This window comes from Astyanax mexicanus, chromosome 17 (assembly GCF_023375975.1).
Source record: "Astyanax mexicanus isolate ESR-SI-001 chromosome 17, AstMex3_surface, whole genome shotgun sequence".
Taxonomy (NCBI): Eukaryota; Metazoa; Chordata; class Actinopteri; order Characiformes; family Acestrorhamphidae; genus Astyanax; species Astyanax mexicanus.
The window spans coordinates 40634174-40655000 of NC_064424.1; the positions used below are offsets into that span (position 1 = coordinate 40634174).

The following is a 20827-nucleotide window of genomic DNA, read 5'->3' on the forward strand; positions in this document are numbered from 1 at the left end:
TTAGCTGAAGGTTTTTGGACACTGCTTAATTAACTTTAAATAATTGTATTAGCTGTTTTTATTTTCCAGCATTATTAGTGTGATATTGTGTGATTGCTATACTGTTGTATCCCTGGTGGTTAATTTTACACTAACAGTACTGATTTGTCATTGGTAAAACTGCTGGGTAGGGTGGTGCCAGGTGGTTGATGTGGTATAACACGTGGTTAGTTGGGTGTTACTTATGTATGCAGAGGCAGACAACACAGAAAACACTGCAGTTAAAAATGACAAGAAACACTTGCATCTTAATTATAAATGTTTAAAAATATGGATGACCTACTTTCCCCAGGTTTAGAAGGAAAGTAGAAAAGTAAGCCTAACACATATATAACACATATATAATGTGTTGTATGTCTACAAAGGCCTCGAACATGTTTAATTCTGTTCTGTTCTGTACGTGCTCTCTGGAAACATGTCGTGCAGAGCAGCTTTACGAGTTGCCATTTAAATACGATTACAGCGGCCTGAGCGCTATTGCACAAATCTCCTCTTGTTTACATGAAGGAGTGTCTGAGACAGGAAGAGGTCTGTTAGAGGAAATGATGAGGAGAAGAGCTCTGATCTTGTGAACGTGCAGAAACAGCAGCCGTCTGCCGGCTCTTAAAACACAGACCAGGCCAGTGATAATGACAGTATACAGCAGCTTATCAGTTTACTTTTCAAAGCAGCGTAAACTGTTTTAACATTAATAAAAATCATAAAACAATGCAGAAAACTGCCTGTGCTATTTCTGACTTCCTACTTGAACAGACCCTGAGAATCTCAGGTTTTCATGCGTTTGATTGAAGGAGGAAGTGTGGTAGAGTGCAGGAGGTACACGCTGTACGGCTGAATGATTTAGAGCCTGAGGAAAAGCACTGGATGAGGAGAAAATAGACAACACTCGCATTTGAGGATGTTTTGAGGACAGCAGGCAGTTTTGGGGGGACTGGAAGAGTGTGTTATACTTTTATACCACTTCAGCTCAGCACAGCATAAGCACTTCATCATATTCCTGGGTTTCCTTCTTATCTGTGCAGCTTGTAAGAACATTTGGCAACAAAAAAAAAGTTTCTCACAACCTGTTTACTAAAGATTGGAGATGGGACTGATAAAAAAGTTGTTTGTTTGGAGATATTTCACTGTAGAAACACCAAAATGCAATTAAATGTAATGTGAATTGTACAGTTTAGCCATTGGTGGTGTTCATAATTTTGTTACTCATTTACTTTGTTACTTATATTTAATTTAGCAGAATTAAGCAATTTTGCATTAAAATGCTTTACACATGCTTGCTTCACCTACATTTCAAGCAATGGTTAATATTTGCCCTTTACCTTTCTTATGTTAAATTTCTTTCAAAAAGTGCTACTCTTTTTTTATTAGTTTTTTAATAAAATGTAAAAGAAAATGAATTTAACTCAAGATATGAGTAGAACATTTGTTTAGTTTCAAATTTACAAATGAAGCAATGTTTATTAGCCCTTAGCCAAACATACTGTATGTAATATAAATGTGTAGGGGGGGGGGGGGTGTACAGTGTGTGTTTATCGAAAATGTGTTTTGATATATGTTTTTCACAAAAAATGAGCCAATGCCAATGAGTTTGAGTTAGAAAAAATATTTTTTTAGTATCATTTGATGAAAAATTAAAACGGGTCCCACAGACCCGAACACCACACAAGGGTTAAGCATTTGCTGATGTCTCACATGAAGGGGCACCGGAGGTTAGCAAGCTATAGCTACCTCAGCCTGTACCTGAATTAGCATTAGCATTAGCTTAACTTGTTGTTTTGAGTAAAATGCTGTTTGTTTGGAGATATTTTAGTCTAAAAAAAACGCAGAAAATCAACCCAGTAAAGCCAGCAAACTGAGGCTTGGGTGTACGGCTATCATGTAATCAAACCTGTTTAATCAGCACCAGCTGAGACTCCACCTGAGAGAACCACTCGTTCATGCTTTTTAGAAAAAAAAAAAACTTCAGCAGACAACCCAAAAAATACAGAGATTACAGAGATAGTAGCTCACTTTATGTTATACTTATTGAACAGTCCCTGTCTTTAGCGGGAAATGATGGATTTCACAGCCTGTTGGAGTATTTACAGCCCAAGTATAATCTGTTATAAATAAACTGCTTTGGAATGCATTCAAATTAAAGTACATAAAGAGTACATTTCTGCTCCAACAGATGTTAATTACAACACTATAATGAAATATAAAATAAAATAATTATGTGAAACAAAACAAAACAAAACAAAAAAAAATAATAAAAAAAATAAAACAGTTCTTGTCTTAGGATTTGTATCAGTATCGGACACTGTGTTTCGTAACTGAAAAAATGTGAATTGGCTTATAAGTACTGAACTAGATATCCAATATTATATCATAATTATAACAGATCAAATTATAAAGCCACCATAATGTAGCTGGGTGAAACAGTAAAAAAACTGTATCATAATATTTTATAATGTTTGCACGATACTCTCCCATATATAGTACAGTGTAGGGGTCTGCCACAATGCATCATATGCAATAGTATCATCAACATTTTTAAATATAATGAACGATATTATACCCTAAAATATCTTGCCATTTCACCCACCCCTAATTATCACATCAGGGTACCATTTTTTTAATTGCTGTTTTTAGCAAAAGAACAAAATCAAATTGTTTTCATTTCCCATTATATATCTACTAGAAACAGATTATATCTGTCCAGTATCATTTAATTTACTTTAATCCTGGATATATGGAGATATTTTGAGTGCATTTTTTAAAATATCTCAGTATCTCAGGGGTGTGTCATATCATATCGTATGCAATAACAAAAAATAAAAAAAATGTAAAAGTGTATTCTTGATTTTTTTTTTTTAATTCAAGGTTTTTTCATATTGCCTAGAGTATCTTCATCGTAAAATACCATGAAATATCCTGATGTTATTTTAGGGCCATATCGCCCACCCCTAATACAGTGTTGTTTTTTATTTATTTGTTGCATATTTTAAATTAAATAGACTTATTAATTATAGTATTTGTAATTAAATATACAGTTGGTACACATATCAAAGTTTACCACAATCCAATAAAATACTTATTTTATTGCTCACTTCTATGTAAAAGAATACATTTAATATGCGTTTTAAACTGTTCTATGATATATATATATAATAAGTATTGTAGTAACTTTGTGAGCTTAGCTGGAAAGGAAATGTTTTACAATGTGATGTTTTACAAGCCCATTTACTGACCTGTTATTTTACCTCAGAATAAACTATAGCAATATTCCAGTACAGAGGGATCATGGGGAAAAATAGACTCTTTAAGCTCTTTGTTTATTGATTGGTTAATGGCACTGCAGCAGCTCACAGGAGCCACACAGCGTACAGTAGCATTGTTTTAGCTCTGTAAAAACATTTTTATTTTGTAAAAAAATATGTCTTGGCCTTGTGATGCTGTTTTTTGTGCATTTTAATTATTATTTTAAGTATTATACCTATGTATTTTCTTTAATTCTTTATTTATTTGTGTGTATCTTCCCTCCAATAGTATTTAAAGACTATAGCAAACAGAAGCAGAGATCCTGGCAGCCTTTTTATTAACGACCGGTTTAACCAGCCACCTAAACCCAGCACACATCCCTACACAGCCTGGGCGGGCTCCTGGAACACACAGAAACAACTCCGTCTGAATGAGGTCAACAGGGGGGCCGTCGTCTTAATACCCTCAGTAGTGCCGGCACCCCTCCAGTAGCTTGCATTCCACATTACTATTCAGCCTCAAAAACGAGAAGTACAAAAAGAGCGCGAGAGAGAGAGAAGGCCAAAGAACTGAAAAAGCAAAAGCATGCAGGCAATAAAGAAATACTGAAACCAGGAGAGGCTCACAGTGCACAGAGTGCGGGCGAGGGGAGCGGATTAATCAATAATCGAGTTAATAATTTAGGACATTAAGGCAGGGCTGCATTACATAACACTGAACAGACACAGGCGTGGTGCTGAGAGAAAAAGCAAAAGGCGTATAATACAGAGCGCATGATTCTTCCTGCTGCTGCTTGTCTTTTTGAAAACACACAAATACACACAGCAATACAAAAATAACATAAAAAGCGCAGAAAAACGGGGCAAAAGAGTCTAAAAGCAGAGAGAGTGTGCATTTCTATAGCAGAAAATCGGGCCAAAGAGTCTAAAAGCAGAGAGGGTGCGCATTTTTAGCGCAGAAAATGGGGCCAAAGAGTCTAAAAGCGGAGAGAGTGCGCATTTCTAGAGCAGAAAAACAGCGCAAAGAGTCTAAAAGCGGAGAGAGTGCGCATTTTAGCGCAGAAAATCGGGCCAAAGAGTCTAAAAGCGGAGACAGTGCGCATTTCTAGCGCAGAAAAACGGGGCAAAAGAGTCTATAAGCAGAGAGGGTGCGCATTTCTAGCGCACAAAAACGGAGATGGTGCTGCGCTGTCAAAGATAAAGATAGTAAGTCAAGTAAAATGGAAAATCAAGTGTAAATCAAATAATCAGGAAAAAAGTATTATCTAAAGTGGTATATTTCATTATTTGAGTGTGGCCCGTGACTTCAAATATATTTCTCCTTCTGGCCCCCAACAAAAACAGTTTGGACACCCCTGCTGTAATAGATGAAACAGGAATTCTTCTTTTGACCAGACAATCCTGAAGGAGAATGTCCGGCCATCTGTTTGTGACCTCAAGCTCAGGCGTACTTGGGTTCTGCAGCAGGACAATGGTCCAAGGCACACAGACAAGTCCACCTCTGAATGGCTTAAATAAAGTAAATAAAGGTTTTGGAGTGGCCAATGTAGCTGAATTAAAACAATTCGGTAAAGACGAGTGGACCAAAATTCCTCCACAGAGACGTGAAAGACTCATTGCCAGTTATTGGTAAAGCTTGATTGCAAGTTATTAGCTTTAGGGGGTAAACACTTTTTACACATATTTTGCTCTGATAACTGATTTTTTTTTTTACACCATTATCCAGGCTCAAAGTAGCTTTACATCTCCTTGGTCGAATCCTTGAAGAGCTCTGACAATTAAAATGAGGCATCAATAAAATGAAAGCATGTATTTGTAATGTGTGTCCTGAATCATTACTACATCTCTGCTGTTTGTAACAAAACAAATTGTGTGAAAATCCGGTTAAATTGGTAGGGTTGTGATTATAATAGTTAAATTAAACACCTTACTCAGTATAAATAAATGCACTGGGTGCTGGCTGCTACACCAGTAAGCAGGTTATGCAGAGTCTATGAATATATGTCTATGAATTATCAGTAGAATGATGGCGGTGCTCGGAGCTGAATGCTAGCGGTATAGGATGTAAACAGTGTTTTTTAATAAGCTTCTTGTGTACTTTTTAAGTTATTAATGGCTCTCCGGATTCTACCAATGTGGTGTGGGGCTACTTTGAGCCTGGATAATGATATAAAAAGTGATTTATTGGGGCCAAATTTGCCCGGAAGTGGCCGTTTTACAGAGTGCTGGACCCAAAGCACAATACTACTGTATCTCAGAAAGCTGTGCGAGAGCGGTGGTGGGCTATTCAACAAAGGTAAGCACTTTTTATCATGTTTTACTACAACAAAATTTAATTTAACTTTAAACTAGAGGTCTCCTTTAAGAAAAAAAAAAAACACAATTCAGCACTCTGTTCCTGCAGAAAGGCATTGGCTACAGCGCTGACCACTCCACCCCGGTCCAGCATAGAGAAGCAATAGCCCCTCCAGCACTCTGCTTCTTCTGCAGGCTGGATACACACTGCTGCACTCTGGATCCTGCAACCCAAACCGTTAATGGGTGCACAGCATTAGCTGCTGGCAGAAAGCGTGAATACACTCACTGCCTTTGTTGGGCCGCAGGCTCGGAGGAGTTATTAGGCAGCACATCTGTCCCGGTCCTGCCTCTGAAGGCTCCCGGTGCTGAAAGGTCTGCTGGGGAGTAGTGGTAAGACAAGCCAGAGCATGTACACTAACAAGCACTCTCACTACCAGAGATGTGTCAGAGCACATCAGCCAAGAGCTCACACTTCCTCGAAGTCGAGAAACACACAGAGTCTACACAGCCTCAACGAGAGACAGCGCGAGACAGATGAACAGAGATAGAGATATACAGATTCCTCAACTGATACTCTTAGTCCCTAAAATACAAAAATACAGTGTGAAACTAACCTGACAAAATGTAGCCTATACAATATAACAAAAACATGAACCCTGTTTCTAACTTTTTATTTAGGGAGAAAAGCTCCAAGTAAACAATCTCCCTTCAAACATACAAGTGTATACTAGTATTTTAATTAAAACCACTAATATACAGGGGTTGGACAATGAAACTGAAACCTGGTTTTAGACCACAATAATTTATTGTCTGACGGACAGTTCTGGTGGAAACAGGAGAGTTGAGGTGCACATTGAATTCTGCCGTGATTTGATCAGCCGTGGTTTTATGTTTTTTGGATACAATCCGGGTTAGCACCCGAACATCCCTTTCAGACAGCTTCCTCTTACAGCGTCCACAGTTAGTCCTGTTGGATGTGGTTGGTCCTTCTTGGTGGTATGCTGACATTACCCTGGATAACGTGGCTTTTGATACATCACAAAGACTTGCTGTCTTGGTCACAGATGCTTCAGCAAGACGTGCACCAACAATTTGTCCTCTTTTGAACTCTGGTATGTCACCCATAATGTTGTGTGCATTGCAATAGTTTGAGCAAAACTTGAACCTTCACACTCTGCTCTTACTGGTGCAATTAATGAAGATATTGCATATTACATTTCTTACATTCATTTTTTTATTTACTTTTAAATATCAACTATAAAAAATGTGCGTCTTAAGAAGAACAAGTGTAATTAATTGCAGTTAATCGATTGACCATTAATATACAGCTTAAAAATGAAATTGAATTATTGCACCAGGAGTAAAGGCATAAAGTTATCCAAAAGCAGTGTGTAAGACTGGTGGAAGAGAACATGCCAATATGCATGAAAACTGTGTTCAGCCATTTCTCATTTTCTGCAAATAAACATATATTTATATATTTGTACAGGAAAAGCAGCAAATAAACAAAGAAGCCTGTAAAAAAGCTCCCTATAGACCCAGTGTTAACCATTAAACACAGACGTGAGTTTTTCTGGATGGATTATTTGGTCCACAGCACACACAAGACTGGGTGTGCAGGAGTATTGAATTTCCACTAAAATCATCAGTTTCAACAGGCTCTAAATAACCACACACACACACACACACACACACAAGAATACCAGAAACACCTACAGGTCACACCGTGCCTGTACAGAACACATGGAGAAAAAGAGTCATTTCCTGCTTAGATAAAGTCTAATCATTCCATCTGAAAGCATCAAACCTGATTGTGACACAATCAGAACAGACAGACAGGAAAAAAACAGAAAGTCACAGAGAAAGCCATGCTAATAGACCCTGCTCTTACTGGTGCCGTTCTATTCTGTGACAACAGGCAAACTTTTAGAGTCACTGTCCAAAGAAAAGCCATGTATAGTTATGAAAAAAATATTTGGACATTGACACAATCTACATGATAAGAGCAAATGAGATACTACTGATGTGTAGATCTTCAGGTTTAATTGAAGAAGAGGTTGAACAAAAATATCTTGTGTTTAGTTGTTTGGGAATTACAGCCATCTTTCGACAAAGCCTCCTCATTTCAGGGGCTCAAAAGTAATTGGACAAAAGAACTTTACCATAAATAAATGTTCATGCTGCTCGATCAGGTTCAGATCTGGTGATTGATTCGGACACTGCAGAATACTAAAATTTTTGGCCTTAAAAAAACTCCTGGGTTGATTTCGCAGTATGTTTTGGACCACTGTCCATCTGTACTGTTCAACACCGTCCTTGCAATCATCCTTGCTGTGTTTGGTTGAATCTAAGCAGAAAGTAAATCCCTGTAAAGAATTCAGAATTCATCTTTCTGCATATGTCTTCTGTCTTCAATAAACATTAGAGACTAGTGACCCTACCCTGTTCCAGAACTTGGCTGGCTTCTTTGCAAAAATATCTTTTGCAAAAAAGATTCCAAGCCTTTTTGGAGCATTTCTATTGGTCTATTTATTGTGACATTAAACTTAAAAACTGACTAAATGAAAATACACTATACTGGCCAAATTATTCACTCCTCTACCTTCACATGCATATAAAATTGAGTGACATTCCATTCTTAATCTATAAGGTTTAATATGATGTCAGCTCACCCTTTACAGCTTCAACTCCTCTGGGAAGGCTTTCCACGAGGTTTAGGAGTGTGTTTATGCGAATATTTGACTATTCTTCCAGAAGCGCATTTGTGTGATCAGAAACTGATGTTAGACGAGAAAGCCTGAGTCTCAGTCTCCACTTTAATTCATCCCAAAGCTGTTCTATCAGGTTGAGGTCAGGATAGTCAAGTTCTTCCACACCAAACTCACTTATCTATGTCTTTATGGACTTTGTTTGGTGCACTGGAGTGCAGGCATTTTGGAACAGGAAGGGGCCAAAATTGTCCAAAATCTTTTGGCATGCTGAAGCATTAAGAGTTCCAACTCCTTAAAAAAACCCACACTATGATCCCCTCCACCAAACACCAAACGCAATCCCAGCTAACAATTTTTTAATGTTCTTAAAACCTTCAATCTATCAAATTTTCTGGATGTTTTTAGAATGTTTTTATTTAAAGTTCTAAACTTTCTAGTAATGTTACTGCAACGTCACTTGTTTATGTCAAAATTTGGGCAATGTTACTTTTAATGTTCCCATAATGCTGCTATTCAACTAGCTGAGAACATCATGTGAGAAAGGTTCTAATAATGCAAACCACAATGTTGCATGCTAACTTCCTGGAACCTTACTAAATAAAGTTTTCCGTTACATGGGATGCAGTTAGACAAGTATCATTCTCCAGTGGAATCTAGTGGCAGTGTGCTTTACACCACTGTATCCAACACTTTCATTGTGTTTGGTGATATAAGGCTTGTATTGAGCTGCTCGGCCTTGGAAACCCATTCTTTGGAGCTTTCTACACTCTACTGTTCTTTTTTGGAGTTTGGAGGTGTGTAGTGATGTAGTGACTCTACAAAAAGTTGGAGAACTCTCTGCACCCACTGATCCGCTCTGTTATTTTACGCTAACAGAGCGAGATGCTGTCATTCCCAGTCTCTTCCACTGTGTTATAATATCACTGACAGTTGGCTGTGGAATCTTCAGTAGTGAGTAGTGAATTTTCTCAACTGGACTTGTTGCACAGGTGCTGCATCCTATCACAGTACCACAGTGGAGTTCACTGAGCTCCTGAGAGAGACCCATTCATTCACTAATGTGGGTAGAAGCCGTCTGCATGCCTAGGTACTTGGTTTTATACACTCGTGGCCATGAAAGTGATTCAGAAGAATGAGAATAAAAGGACAGAGATGGACAGAGAGTGCAGAACAGATAGAAAGTAACTGATTCCTGGTTCTGATCTGATCTGTATGGTCTATCTGTTCTGTGTCTGGAGTCAGATAGACTCAGAGGATATACACTTGAACCTAATCCAGACTAAACCAGACACTTATCACACTTTCTTTCTCTCAGTTCCAGACCAGGGGAATGTTGTGTCTGTGTTATATATTACTATGTTATTACTGCCTCGCTTACTGTGCTTTTATTGCGGCTGTATTTAATTAGAGTTACACTGATATTAACCATGTCATGTACCAATGTCACTTTTCTGTTTTCATGGACGATTCCAGCCAGATGCCACTGACTCATTATCATCAACTCTGCTGCACTGTCCACTGTGGGTGGTAATATTAGCCTTCTATATTAGACTTCACAAACCGAATGTCGCATTCATTGCAATATATTGAACTGTAACACTTGTATTGTAATACATATCGAATCCAGTACACAGTTCTATTCTCTCTTCAAGAGTTGAGAGCTCTAAACCATTCACAACCAGATTTCTGCAGAGATTTATGCCTTACCAGCAACAGTAAAGCTTTATTCCAACACATCTCAGTCTGCATACTGTATACCAGCATCATATCTCCCAATGTCTCAGCATATTCTACCTGGTGACTAATAGGCAATAAAAGTGAGCTCATCCCCTCACCTTTGTCCGCCACAGAGAGCATGCTGCTGACATACTGCTCCTCCGCCATCCACGACGTGTCGTTCATCTTGCTGGAGATGCCACATGATCCCACACAGTTCACCTTAATGGCTGCAAAGAAAAGAGAATGGAGTCAGTACTCAGCACACCATCATTCAGTAATACCATTTCATTCTATATTTAGATGTTTAGGTTTTTACACTTTCTTTTTTTGACAACAGAAGAAACCAAAAAAAACATATGAATAAAAAAAGAGCAAGCTAATGATGACATATCATGTGAATCTATGTGACATCATAAGAACCATGAGTTAGAGTGAGGCAGAATGAGGTAGAGGGAGGTCAAGTGAGGCAGAACAAGTTTGAGTACATGAAAGTAAGGTAGAGTGAGGTAGAGAGAGGTAAAGTCAGGTAGAATAAGTTAGAGTGAGTTATAGTGTCTGGTAAAGGGAAGTACTGTAAGTAGAGTGTGGTAGAGAAAGGTAGAGTAGGGTATGTGAGGTATAGTGCCAGGTAGAGGGAAGTACTGTATGTAGAGTGTGGTAGAAAATGGTAGAAGGAGGTTGAGTGAGGCACAACAAGTTTGAGTAAATCAAAGGGAGGTAGTGAGAGGTAGAATGAAAGTAGGATGAGTTAGAGTGAGGTAGAGTGAGGCAGAACAAGTTATAGGAAATCAGAGGGAGGTAGTAAGAGGTAGAATGAAAGTAGGATGAGTTAGAGTGAGGTAGAGTGAGGCAGAACAAGTTTGAGTAAATCAGAGTGAGGTAGTGAGAGGTAGAATAAAGGAAGGATGTGTTAGAGCAAGGTTGAGAGAGGCAGAACAAGTTTGAGTAAATCAGAGTGAGGTAGTGAGAGGTAGAATGAAAGTAGGATGAGTTAGAGTGAGGTAAAGTGAGGCAGAACAAGTCTGAGTAAATCAGAGTGAGGTAGTGAGAGGTAGAATGAAAGTAGGATGAGTTAGAGTGAGGTAGAGTGAGGCAGAACAAGTTTGAGTAAATCAGAGTGAGGTAGTGAGAGGTAGAATAAAGGAAGGATGTGTTAGAGCAAGGTTGAGAGAGGCAGAACAAGTTTGAGTAAATCAGGGGGAGGTAGTGAGAGGTAGAATGAAAGTAGGGTGAGTTAGAGTGAGGTAAAGTGAGGCAGAACAAGTCTGAGTAAATCAGAGTGAGGTAGTGAGAGGTAGAATGAAAGTAGGATGAGTTAGAGTGAGGTAAAGTGAGGCAGAACAAGTCTGAGTAAATCAGAGTGAGGTAGTGAGAGGTAGAATGAAAGTAGGATGAGTTAGAGTGAGGTAGAGTGAGGCAGAACAGTTAGAGGGAATCAGAGTGAGGTAGTGAGAGGTAGAATGAAAGTAGGATGAGTTAGAGTGAGGTAGAGTGAGGCAGAACAATTTAGAGAAAATCAGAGTGAGGTAGTGAGAGGTAGAATGAAAGTAGGATGAGTTAGAGTGAGGTAGAGTGAGGCAGAACAGTTAGAGGGAATCAGAGTGAGGTAGTGAGAGGTAGAATGAAAGTAGGATGAGTTAGAGTGAGGTAGAGTGAGGCAGAACAATTTAGAGAAAATCAGAGTGAGGTAGTGAGAGGTAGAATGAAAGTAGGGTGAGTTAGAGTGAGGTAGAGTGAGGCAGAATGTGGTAGTGTGGGTGGTGTGGTCAGGAGGTACCGCTGTCGAATAGCGCCGTAAAGGCAAAGGAGGCGCTTGGAGCAGTTGTAAACTGTTCAGCTATAACAGTTTATTGACAAAAAAAAAACAAAAAAGAATACAACACACTATATACACTTATTTTTAGGAGTAGGCAGAGATAAGTGGATAATGCTACCACTAGTTAAGACTTACGGGTAAGAACGCTAACCCAGTCCTTAATAGAGTTCTTAAGCTTTTTAGCTCCAGCAAACATGTCCGTCTCAGAGAACTCAATCTACCTCTCCTCCCGTAATGCTCACCCTATACCCCTTAAATACCCCCCGGGCTAAACCAAAAGAGTACATGGGTGAAACAGCTACCAACAATTACACATATAACAAATATACACATAACCGGTTATCTTCACTCATACGACATACTAGGACTTATAGGACAGGTAAGTATAATACACACATATACATACACATTTAATTAACAATTCTGCTTTTTCCCCCACAGGTAATCTGGAACCCCCCCCCGGCACCAAAGGTTTCTTCCCACCCCATTAAGGGTATAAAAGCTGGGTGACCCGCGCGCTGCCACTCCATAAGGAAGCCGGTAAGTAGCAGGGGTAACCTGCCTAATTAAATATTAAAAATTGTCTTTCAGCATAGTTGGTGATTGGTGTGGGGACCCACCATATCACACACCCCCCCCCTTATGTTCAGAGCCCTTCTGAATCTCTAGAAAGGTAGTCCGCTGTGACATTTTGTGTCCCTTTGCGATATTTGACCACACATTTGAACGGTTGCAGTGACAAATACCACCTGGTGATTCGGGCGTTACTGTCTTTCATGCGCCGCATCCATTGCAATGCACGATGGTCAGTCTCTAAAGTGAAAGCCTGCCCCACCAGATAATATCTGAGAGAGTCCAAGGCCCACTTAATTGCGAGCGCCTCTTTCTCAATCGTGGAGTAGTTCTTTTCCCTGGGGAATAACTTCCTGCTGATGTACAGGATCGGGTGCTGCTCATCACCATCACCTTGCAGAAGCACTGCCCCCAGGCCAACTCCTGATGCATCCGTCTGCACCAAAAACGGCCGCTCCCAGTCTGGACTCCATAGCACAGGTGCTGAACACAATCGTGACTTCAGTGTCTCGAAAGCCTGGTCACACTCCGGTGTCCACTTCACCTTTTGCGGATGATCTTTCTTTGTGAGTTCTGTGAGAGGTGCTGCAACACTGGAGAAGTCCGGGATGAACCTCCGGTACCACCCCACAAGACCCAGGAAGGATCGGACCCGCCTCTTCGTTGTGGGGATCGGGGTGTTCCGAACTGCCTCCACCTTGTCAACTTGAGGGCGTAGTACTCCGTTTCCCAGGACATATCCCAGGTAAGAGACCTCAGGCTGTGCCATGCTGCATTTCTCTGGGTTGATGGTAAGCCCTGCCTCTTTCAGCTTTGTGAGCACCCGAGCCACATGCTCCACGTGCTCAGCCCACGACTCACTGTAGATGACAACGTCGTCAATGTAGGCCGCGGTGAAGTCCTCCATGTGCCTCAGTACTCTGTCCATGAGTCGTTGGAAGGTTGCTGCAGCCCCGTGCAGACCGAACGGCATTACCGTGAACTGGTATAGTCCACTGGGTGCTCGAAATGCTGTCAGCTTCCTTGACTGGTGATCCAATGGCACTTGCCAGTATCCCTTGCACATATCCAATGTCGTCAGGTACTTGGCCCTTCCTAGCCGTTCCACCAGTTCGTCAGCTCGTGGCATGGGATATGGATCAAATGCAGAGACACTGTTCAGCTTGGAAAAGTCCACACAAAATCTCAGCTCTCCATTCTTTTTTGGAACCAGGACCACTGGACTGCACCATTCGCTGGTCGAAGGTTCGATCACCCCCATGTCCAGCATGTCTTGGACTTCTTTTTTCAGGTTCGGGATGAGTCTTGCTGGAACTCTGCAGCTGGTCTGTCTGATTGGTTCTGTCTTATTCAGCTTGATGGAGTGCTCAGTCAGGTCTGTGCACCCCGGCTCTTCCTTGAACAGTCCCTCTGGGATGACTTGTTGCAGTGTTTGTTGTTGCTGGTGTGAAAGGTGAGAGAGTGATACTGACGCTGTACCTTCTTGAGCTCCAGGGAAGTACTGTTCTTCACACTCCTCCTCGTCCTCTACAGCCCTCAGCCATAACTGCTCAGAGGTCGCCCCATCTTGCCAGCGCCTCAGCATGTTGATGTGGAAGGTCTGGGTGGTCTTCTTCCGATCAGGCAGGTAGAGCTCGTAGTTTGTCTGCCCCAGCCGCTTCGTCACCTCATACGGACCTTGCCACTTTGCTAGGAGGCTGGTATCAGATGTTGGCAGCAGGATGAGTGCCTGTTCCCCCACCTTCAGCTCTCTCTTTCTTGAAGCTGCATCATACCACTTCTTCTGATTGGCTTGTGCTTGCTCCATGTTACCTTTCACCAGCATGCTCAGCTTCTCCATCTTGTCCCTCATCCTCCTGACGTACGACAGGATGTTCAGCTGCAGCTCTGGCTTCTCACCCTCCCAAGCTTCTTTCAGCACATCTAGGGGTCCTCGCACCTCTCGTCCGAAGAGCAGCTCGAACGGTGAGAATCCACTAGATGACTGTGGTACCTCCCGGTATGCGAAGAGCAGGTACGGAAGCCACTTGTCCCAGTCAGATCCTGTATCTGAGACAAATTTTCTCAACATGTGTTTGAGAGTTTTGTTGAATCTCTCAGTAAGGCCATCAGTCTGAGGGTGATAAGGACTAGTCCTAATGCCTCTAATGCCTAGCAGTGCCATCACCTCGCTCACTAGTTTGGACGTGAAATTAGTGCCTTGGTCAGTAATTATCTCTTTTGGTATCCCCACCCTAGAGATTAATTGGATCAATGCGTTCACTACTTGACGGGCTTTAACTTTTCTCAGAGGAAAAGCCTCTGGATACTTGGTGGCGTAGTCGCATATCACCAGAATGTACCTATTACCTTGTTGGCTCTTTGGTAATGGTCCTACAATGTCCATTGCTATTCTTGAGAATGGAACCTCAATTATTGGCAAGCTGACTAATGGCACTCTATCCGACTTGTTGGAGGGGGCGGTTAATTGGCACGCTTTGCATTTTTTGCAGTATTCTACTACATCCTTATACACGCCTGGCCAGTAAAACCTACTCAAGATCCGGTCTACTGTTTTATTTTGGCCTAAATGACCTGCCCATTCACTGGTGTGTGCCAGGTCTAAAATCTCTGACCTTAGTGCTTTTGGGATGACTAAGAGTTGCTGATTACTTTTGACCCTATACAGTTTCTCATCCTCTAGCACAAACTGAACATCACCATTTTGCTGGTGTTTACTTTTGCTGGCCCTATTAAAGAGTATTTTAAGGGTTTCATCTGTCTTCTGTAAGCTACCAATATCAGCTGGGAATTTTGGATCCTCCAAGCTCGGTACAGACAGTTGCTCCTCCACCCTAGTACCTCTGACCTTGGCCTGCCGCTTTTCTCTTTTGCTCTTACGTACACGACATGCTGTAGAGAATGGCAGCTGTTCTGCCCTTTGCTTGTTCTCAGCACTTTCACTCACCTTAGTCTGCTGTCTAGTGACCGCATATACACTAGCCGTGACACTATTTTCACTAAGCAGATCTAATAAAATCGGAACATCTCTACCCAGGATCACGTCGTAAGGCAGTCTATCTACTACCCCCACCTTGAGCATATAGGCCTGTCCCTTTATCTCAATTTTCACGTCAGTAGTAGGGTAAGTTCTCTCGTCCCCATGTACGCATTTAACTCTTAACTTGCTGTCGTGAAATATTTGGGGTCCTGGTAAGCTTTGTTTGGTGATCAGGGTTTGACTGGCTCCTGTGTCTATTAAAGCTTTATGGGTTCGTTTACCGATTATGACGGTAATAACTGTGTCCATGTTTGGTGCAACTTCACCTTTCCTGTCCGGTTTAGGTACATAACACAGTTTACTAGCACTGCGATCTACCGCTGGACACTCCCTGCTCTTATGGCCCTGTTGGCCACAATTATAGCATTTAACCGTAGTATTAGGCTGCTGCACTCTGCTATTGCTATAGCTGTATCCGCTACCATAGCCCGTTTTAGCTTTAGCTTTCTGCCAGCGACCTTCTACGTTGCTATTTTTGGTATAGGCATTAAGACATTTACCAAAATCACCATCAGACTTACCTGGCTTCTCTGCTGGCTGGTTGCTTCTGCCCTTGTTGAAGTTGAAGTCTTCATCAGACCGTCGCGCTGTAATGAATGCCTCCGCCAACTCCACGGCTCTGGCTGTTGACTCGGGACTGCGTTCTATAATCCAGCGTCTCAACTCCGGGTTCAACACACTCAGGAACTGTTCCAGAACGATGGCATCGCCGATTTCATCTTTGGATTTCTCCTTCGGTCTGATCCACTTCTCATACAGTCCTTTCAGCCTGCAGTGTAGCTCTCTTGGAGTCTCTTTGGGTTTCATGTGGGCATGTCTGAATTGCTGCCTGTATGTGTCCTTATTTATTTCAAACTTTTGGAGTATTGCTTCTTTTACCTTGGCGTAGCTGCTGATGTCTACAGTGTCCATGGAGATATATGCTTCTCTGGCCTTGCCTTCAAGAGCTGGAACTAGATGTAATGTCCATTCCTCAGGTGGCCAGCCTGCGGTCTGTGCGATTCTCTCGAACATGGCCAGATAATGCTCAATATCGTCACTTTCTTTCAAATCAGGCAGCCTTGGTGCTGGCCTGAATGCTGTGTGTGGACTCACGCTGTCTTGGTTCGAAGCTTGTACTCCTTCTCTCCCGCTTGCCGCAGCTCCGCTGTGTCGGAGTATCTGTGTAGAGTTGCCAGGTAATGCTGCTGCTGCTCCTCCTTCGTCGGCTGAATGGCTCTCGGCGCGAGTCATCTGCTGTAGAAGCGTGAACTGGTGCTGTAATGAACGCCATCTCTGTTCTTGTTTACCCGCTTCTTTTCTCCATAACTCGTCCCGTTCTTGTTGTTGAAGCATGAAAACCTGGAACATAGTTGCGAGCTGATCCAAGTTAGGCGCTGCCGGATTTGTTTGCGCGCTTGCCGCTGTACCGCCATGATCGCTCTCGGGAGTCGCTTCTTTCCCGCTGTTCGATTCGCGAGAGTCGACTCTTCTCCCGGATGGATCCCTTCTGGTTTCCATAATAAGAGTCTGTACGGGCTTTGGCTTTACTGACGTGCCGCTCGTGCGTCTAACATCAGGACTTTTATTCTGAAGCTCCCGGAACTGCTTCCTCTGCTTTGAGCGCGTCGCCTTCTGCCCGACGTCCCTCTCTAGTGTGCACTAGGAATTAATGCCGCTTCACGGAGCCCAGGTGTCCCGTGATCCGCGCTGCTCCTCGCCGACGACTTCCGCGATGAAGTGTTTTCGCGCTTTCAACAGGTACAGATGGCTGTAACCATTTGCAGTTTAAACCACTGCCACCATTTGTGGTAGTGTGGGTGGTGTGGTCAGGAGGTACCGCTGTCGAATAGCGTCGTAAAGGCAAAGGAGGCGCTTGGAGCAGTTGTAAACTGTTCAGCTATAACAGTTTATTGACAAAAAAAAAACAAAAAAGAATACAACACACTATATACACTTATTTTTAGGAGTAGGCAGAGATAAGTGGATAATGCTACCACTAGTTAAGACTTACGGGTAAGAACGCTAACCCAGTCCTTAATAGAGTTCTTAAGCTTTTTAGCTCCAGCAAACATGTCCGTCTCAGAGAACTCAATCTACCTCTCCTCCCGTAATGCTCACCCTATACCCCTTAAATACCCCCCGGGCTAAACCAAAAGAGTACATGGGTGAAACAGCTACCAACAATTACACATATAACAAATATACACATAACCGGTTATCTTCACTCATACGACATACTAGGACTTATAGGACAGGTAAGTATAATACACACATATACATACACATTTAATTAACAATTCTGCTTTTTCCCCCACAGGTAATCTGGAACCCCCCCCCGGCACCAAAGGTTTCTTCCCACCCCATTAAGGGTATAAAAGCTGGGTGACCCGCGCGCTGCCACTCCATAAGGAAGCCGGTAAGTAGCAGGGGTAACCTGCCTAATTAAATATTAAAAATTGTCTTTCAGCATAGTTGGTGATTGGTGTGGGGACCCACCATATCACACAGAACAAGTTTGAGTGAGGTACAGTGAAGTAGGGTGAGGTAGAGTGGGATAGAGAAAGTTAGAGTGGGGTACAATGTGGTAGGGTGAGGTGGGGTAGGAATGAATGAAGTAGAGTGAGGTGAGGCAAAGCTAGGCAGTGGGAGGGAGAGCAAGGTAGAGTGAGTAAAGATGGGTAGAGTGATGTAGAGAGAGGCAGGGTGGGGTTGAGTGAGTAAAGATGGGTAGAGTGATGTAGAGAGAGGCAGGGTGGGGTTGAGTGAGTAAAGATGGGTAGAGTGATGTAGAGAGAGGCAGGGTGGGGTTGAGTGAGTTAAGATGGGTAGAGTGATGTAGAGAGAGGCAGGGTGGGGTTGAGTGAGGTAGAACATGTTGGGGTAAATCAGATTCAGGTACAGAGGGGTACAGTAAACAATCACACCAAACTTATCCTGAATCACACCTAAACTTAAGTGATGAAACCTATTTGGGAAGCTTAAAGTAGTTTAATTTAATATCATAATTTATTTTGTTTTACATTTTTAATATTGGGATATCACACATCCCTTTTTAGTGCATATCGTCCTCCTCTACAACTAACTAATGTTTCTTTATATAGACCGTTCAGATTCATGGGAAACCTAAGGACATTCTTCAGATTCTCCAGAGTGCAGCCGCCGTAAATGGCCTCCCTGTCTGAAAGCCTTTTGTCTGCTTTACTGTACTTAAGAGAAAGAACCAGTAGCTCTTATTTGCATCATAATTGCTTGCAGCCAGGCTCTCAACAATGCCTTCATTCGGTCAGGGAGGCTATTTTGTTTCTTCACAGGCGAGTTTTTTGTTTTCCTCCAAAACATCAGCTGTAGGAGCGTGGCTGTGTGACTGAGCATGATGGAGCTGATGAATTTGTAAAGACACAAAACACAGTACAATAATAACTGAATGAACACCCCACAGTGGAGTATAGTTTAGTATGATACATCACAAGCTTGCTTATTCACTCAATAAGTGCCAACTCAGTGCTCAGAGACTATTCACAATTCACACTATTGACAAGCAGGTATCAAGTAACGAAGTACAAATACTTTGTTTCCTTAAAATGTGTTTTGGGGAGGGTGGTTTAGTGCACTAGAGTACCCTGTGGCACGGCCTAAGCTTTTGTCATTAATGAAATTTTATCCTCTTACATTACTTTTACTTTTATACTTTAACATGTTTTTAACCATAGTATCTATACTTCTACCTGAGTAATAATTGTAAATAGGTTTGAACACTTTGCTCACAAGTAAAATTCACAGTATTAAAATGACAGTATGAACATGTTTTGACTCCCTGGGAGTTACCCTAACAACCCTCAGTGTTAACCAATCCCCAGGGTTGATGTTATTTTCTTAGAGTTAAAATTTAACTCCCCACAGAGTAATTAATCTCTGAGGCCTCGCAAGCGTGTCATGTAGATGCATCTCTGCTTTGCTTGTGATTTTTAGATGGTTTTATGTTGTTTGAGAGGTTACCTATGTGTATGTTTATGTGCTATATATGTGTTTGTTGTGCTTTAGTTTAGCTGGAGCGTTATTCACTCTCTTGGTGTTGGGCTGGAGGGTGGATAAGGGTTTTCACCAGAAAGCCAGTGCATTTATTATAACACAACCGCTGCTTGTTTAGCAGCCTTTAATTGGTTCTCCTGTTTGAAATATATATTTTTTTATGATAAATAATTAATCTATCTTACTGTATAGCTGTACCTGTCTTTTCATTTGAATGCATTTCCTATATAATCTCTGTTTTACAGTTTTGGGAATGTAATAGAGTTAACAAATGAAGTGTTTGAAATAAACTCTGTCAAGTTATTTTAAATTAACACTTTTGAGTTAAATTTGTTAACACTAATGAGTGTTATTTAACTACAAACAAAAAGAGTTTTTGTAACGATTGGGACCAAATGTTATTTTGGACATTTAACTCAGTTTTACTGTTAAGGGCTGCACAATTAATTGTTTCAGGGCTGTCTTTTACAATGAAATTTTCTATGATATACAGTCCCAGTTAAAAGTTTGGACACATTCTTATTCACCGTTTTTTTTCCTACATTGTACATTTATACTGGAGTCATTCAGACTATGAAGGAACACGTAAGGAATCATGTAGTAACTTAAAAGTGTTAAACAAACCAAAAAACTTTGTGAAGCTTTTAGGTGCTCTTATCTGGGAGCTGTTAACTTGCGGATTCTGAGGCTGATAACTCTGATGAACTTATCCTGTACAACAGAGGTAACTCTTGCTCTTTCTTTTCTAAGGTGGTCCTGATGAGAGCCAGTTTCATCATAACATTTTAAAGGTCTTAAGGAAACTTTCAAACTTTTATCCTTTACTTAATTGAGTAGTTTTTGCGATTATATGGATTAGGACATTTCTCAAATAGGACTATTTACCTATTTACTGTATACGAAGTCTACCTCTTCACCATTATAAAAAAAAAACACTGAATTTAAGATTCCAAAATTTTGACTGGTACTGTATGCACCACATTAAATCAGTTTTTTTCATCCCTATCTTTGAAAAAAAAGTTATTAATATCATGTGATTTTGGAATGTTGACAAATATAGTGATTTCTGGTTAAATAAAAAATCTGTAATTTGAAATATTGCTATAAATATCACAAAAAATATATAGTGCAGCCCTAATGGGCAGTTCAGTGCCTTTTGATATGTCCTTACTTTAGCGCAGGACACAATCCAATACTGTATCTTCTGACAGTTTAAATTGTTAAATAGATTAAATAAACAAGCTCTTTGTGGACCTTGTGTTCTGCCTTCAAACTTGATTTGACTGAATTTGGGTAGAGCTGTTTTTATTAGCATATGTAAAACATACAGTGTAGAGTTTTATTTAGGAACATCCTTTATGTGACCTTATGATCTAGACTA

At 41.2% G+C, this 20827-nt stretch overlaps 2 protein-coding genes across 2 annotated transcripts in view; both read right to left on the bottom strand.

Annotated features, from left to right (window-relative positions):
• Positions 1–20827, bottom strand: part of mamdc4 (MAM domain containing 4) — a 173389-nt gene that overhangs the window by 27136 nt on the left and 125426 nt on the right. The gene's annotated exons all lie outside the window — the stretch shown is intronic.
• Positions 1–20827, bottom strand: part of arrdc1b (arrestin domain containing 1b) — a 97769-nt gene that overhangs the window by 27136 nt on the left and 49806 nt on the right. The window contains exon 2 of the mRNA XM_007246053.4: positions 10123–10233. Coding sequence (XP_007246115.1) covers positions 10123–10233 — 111 coding nt within the window. The remainder of the gene's footprint in view (positions 1–10122; positions 10234–20827) is intronic.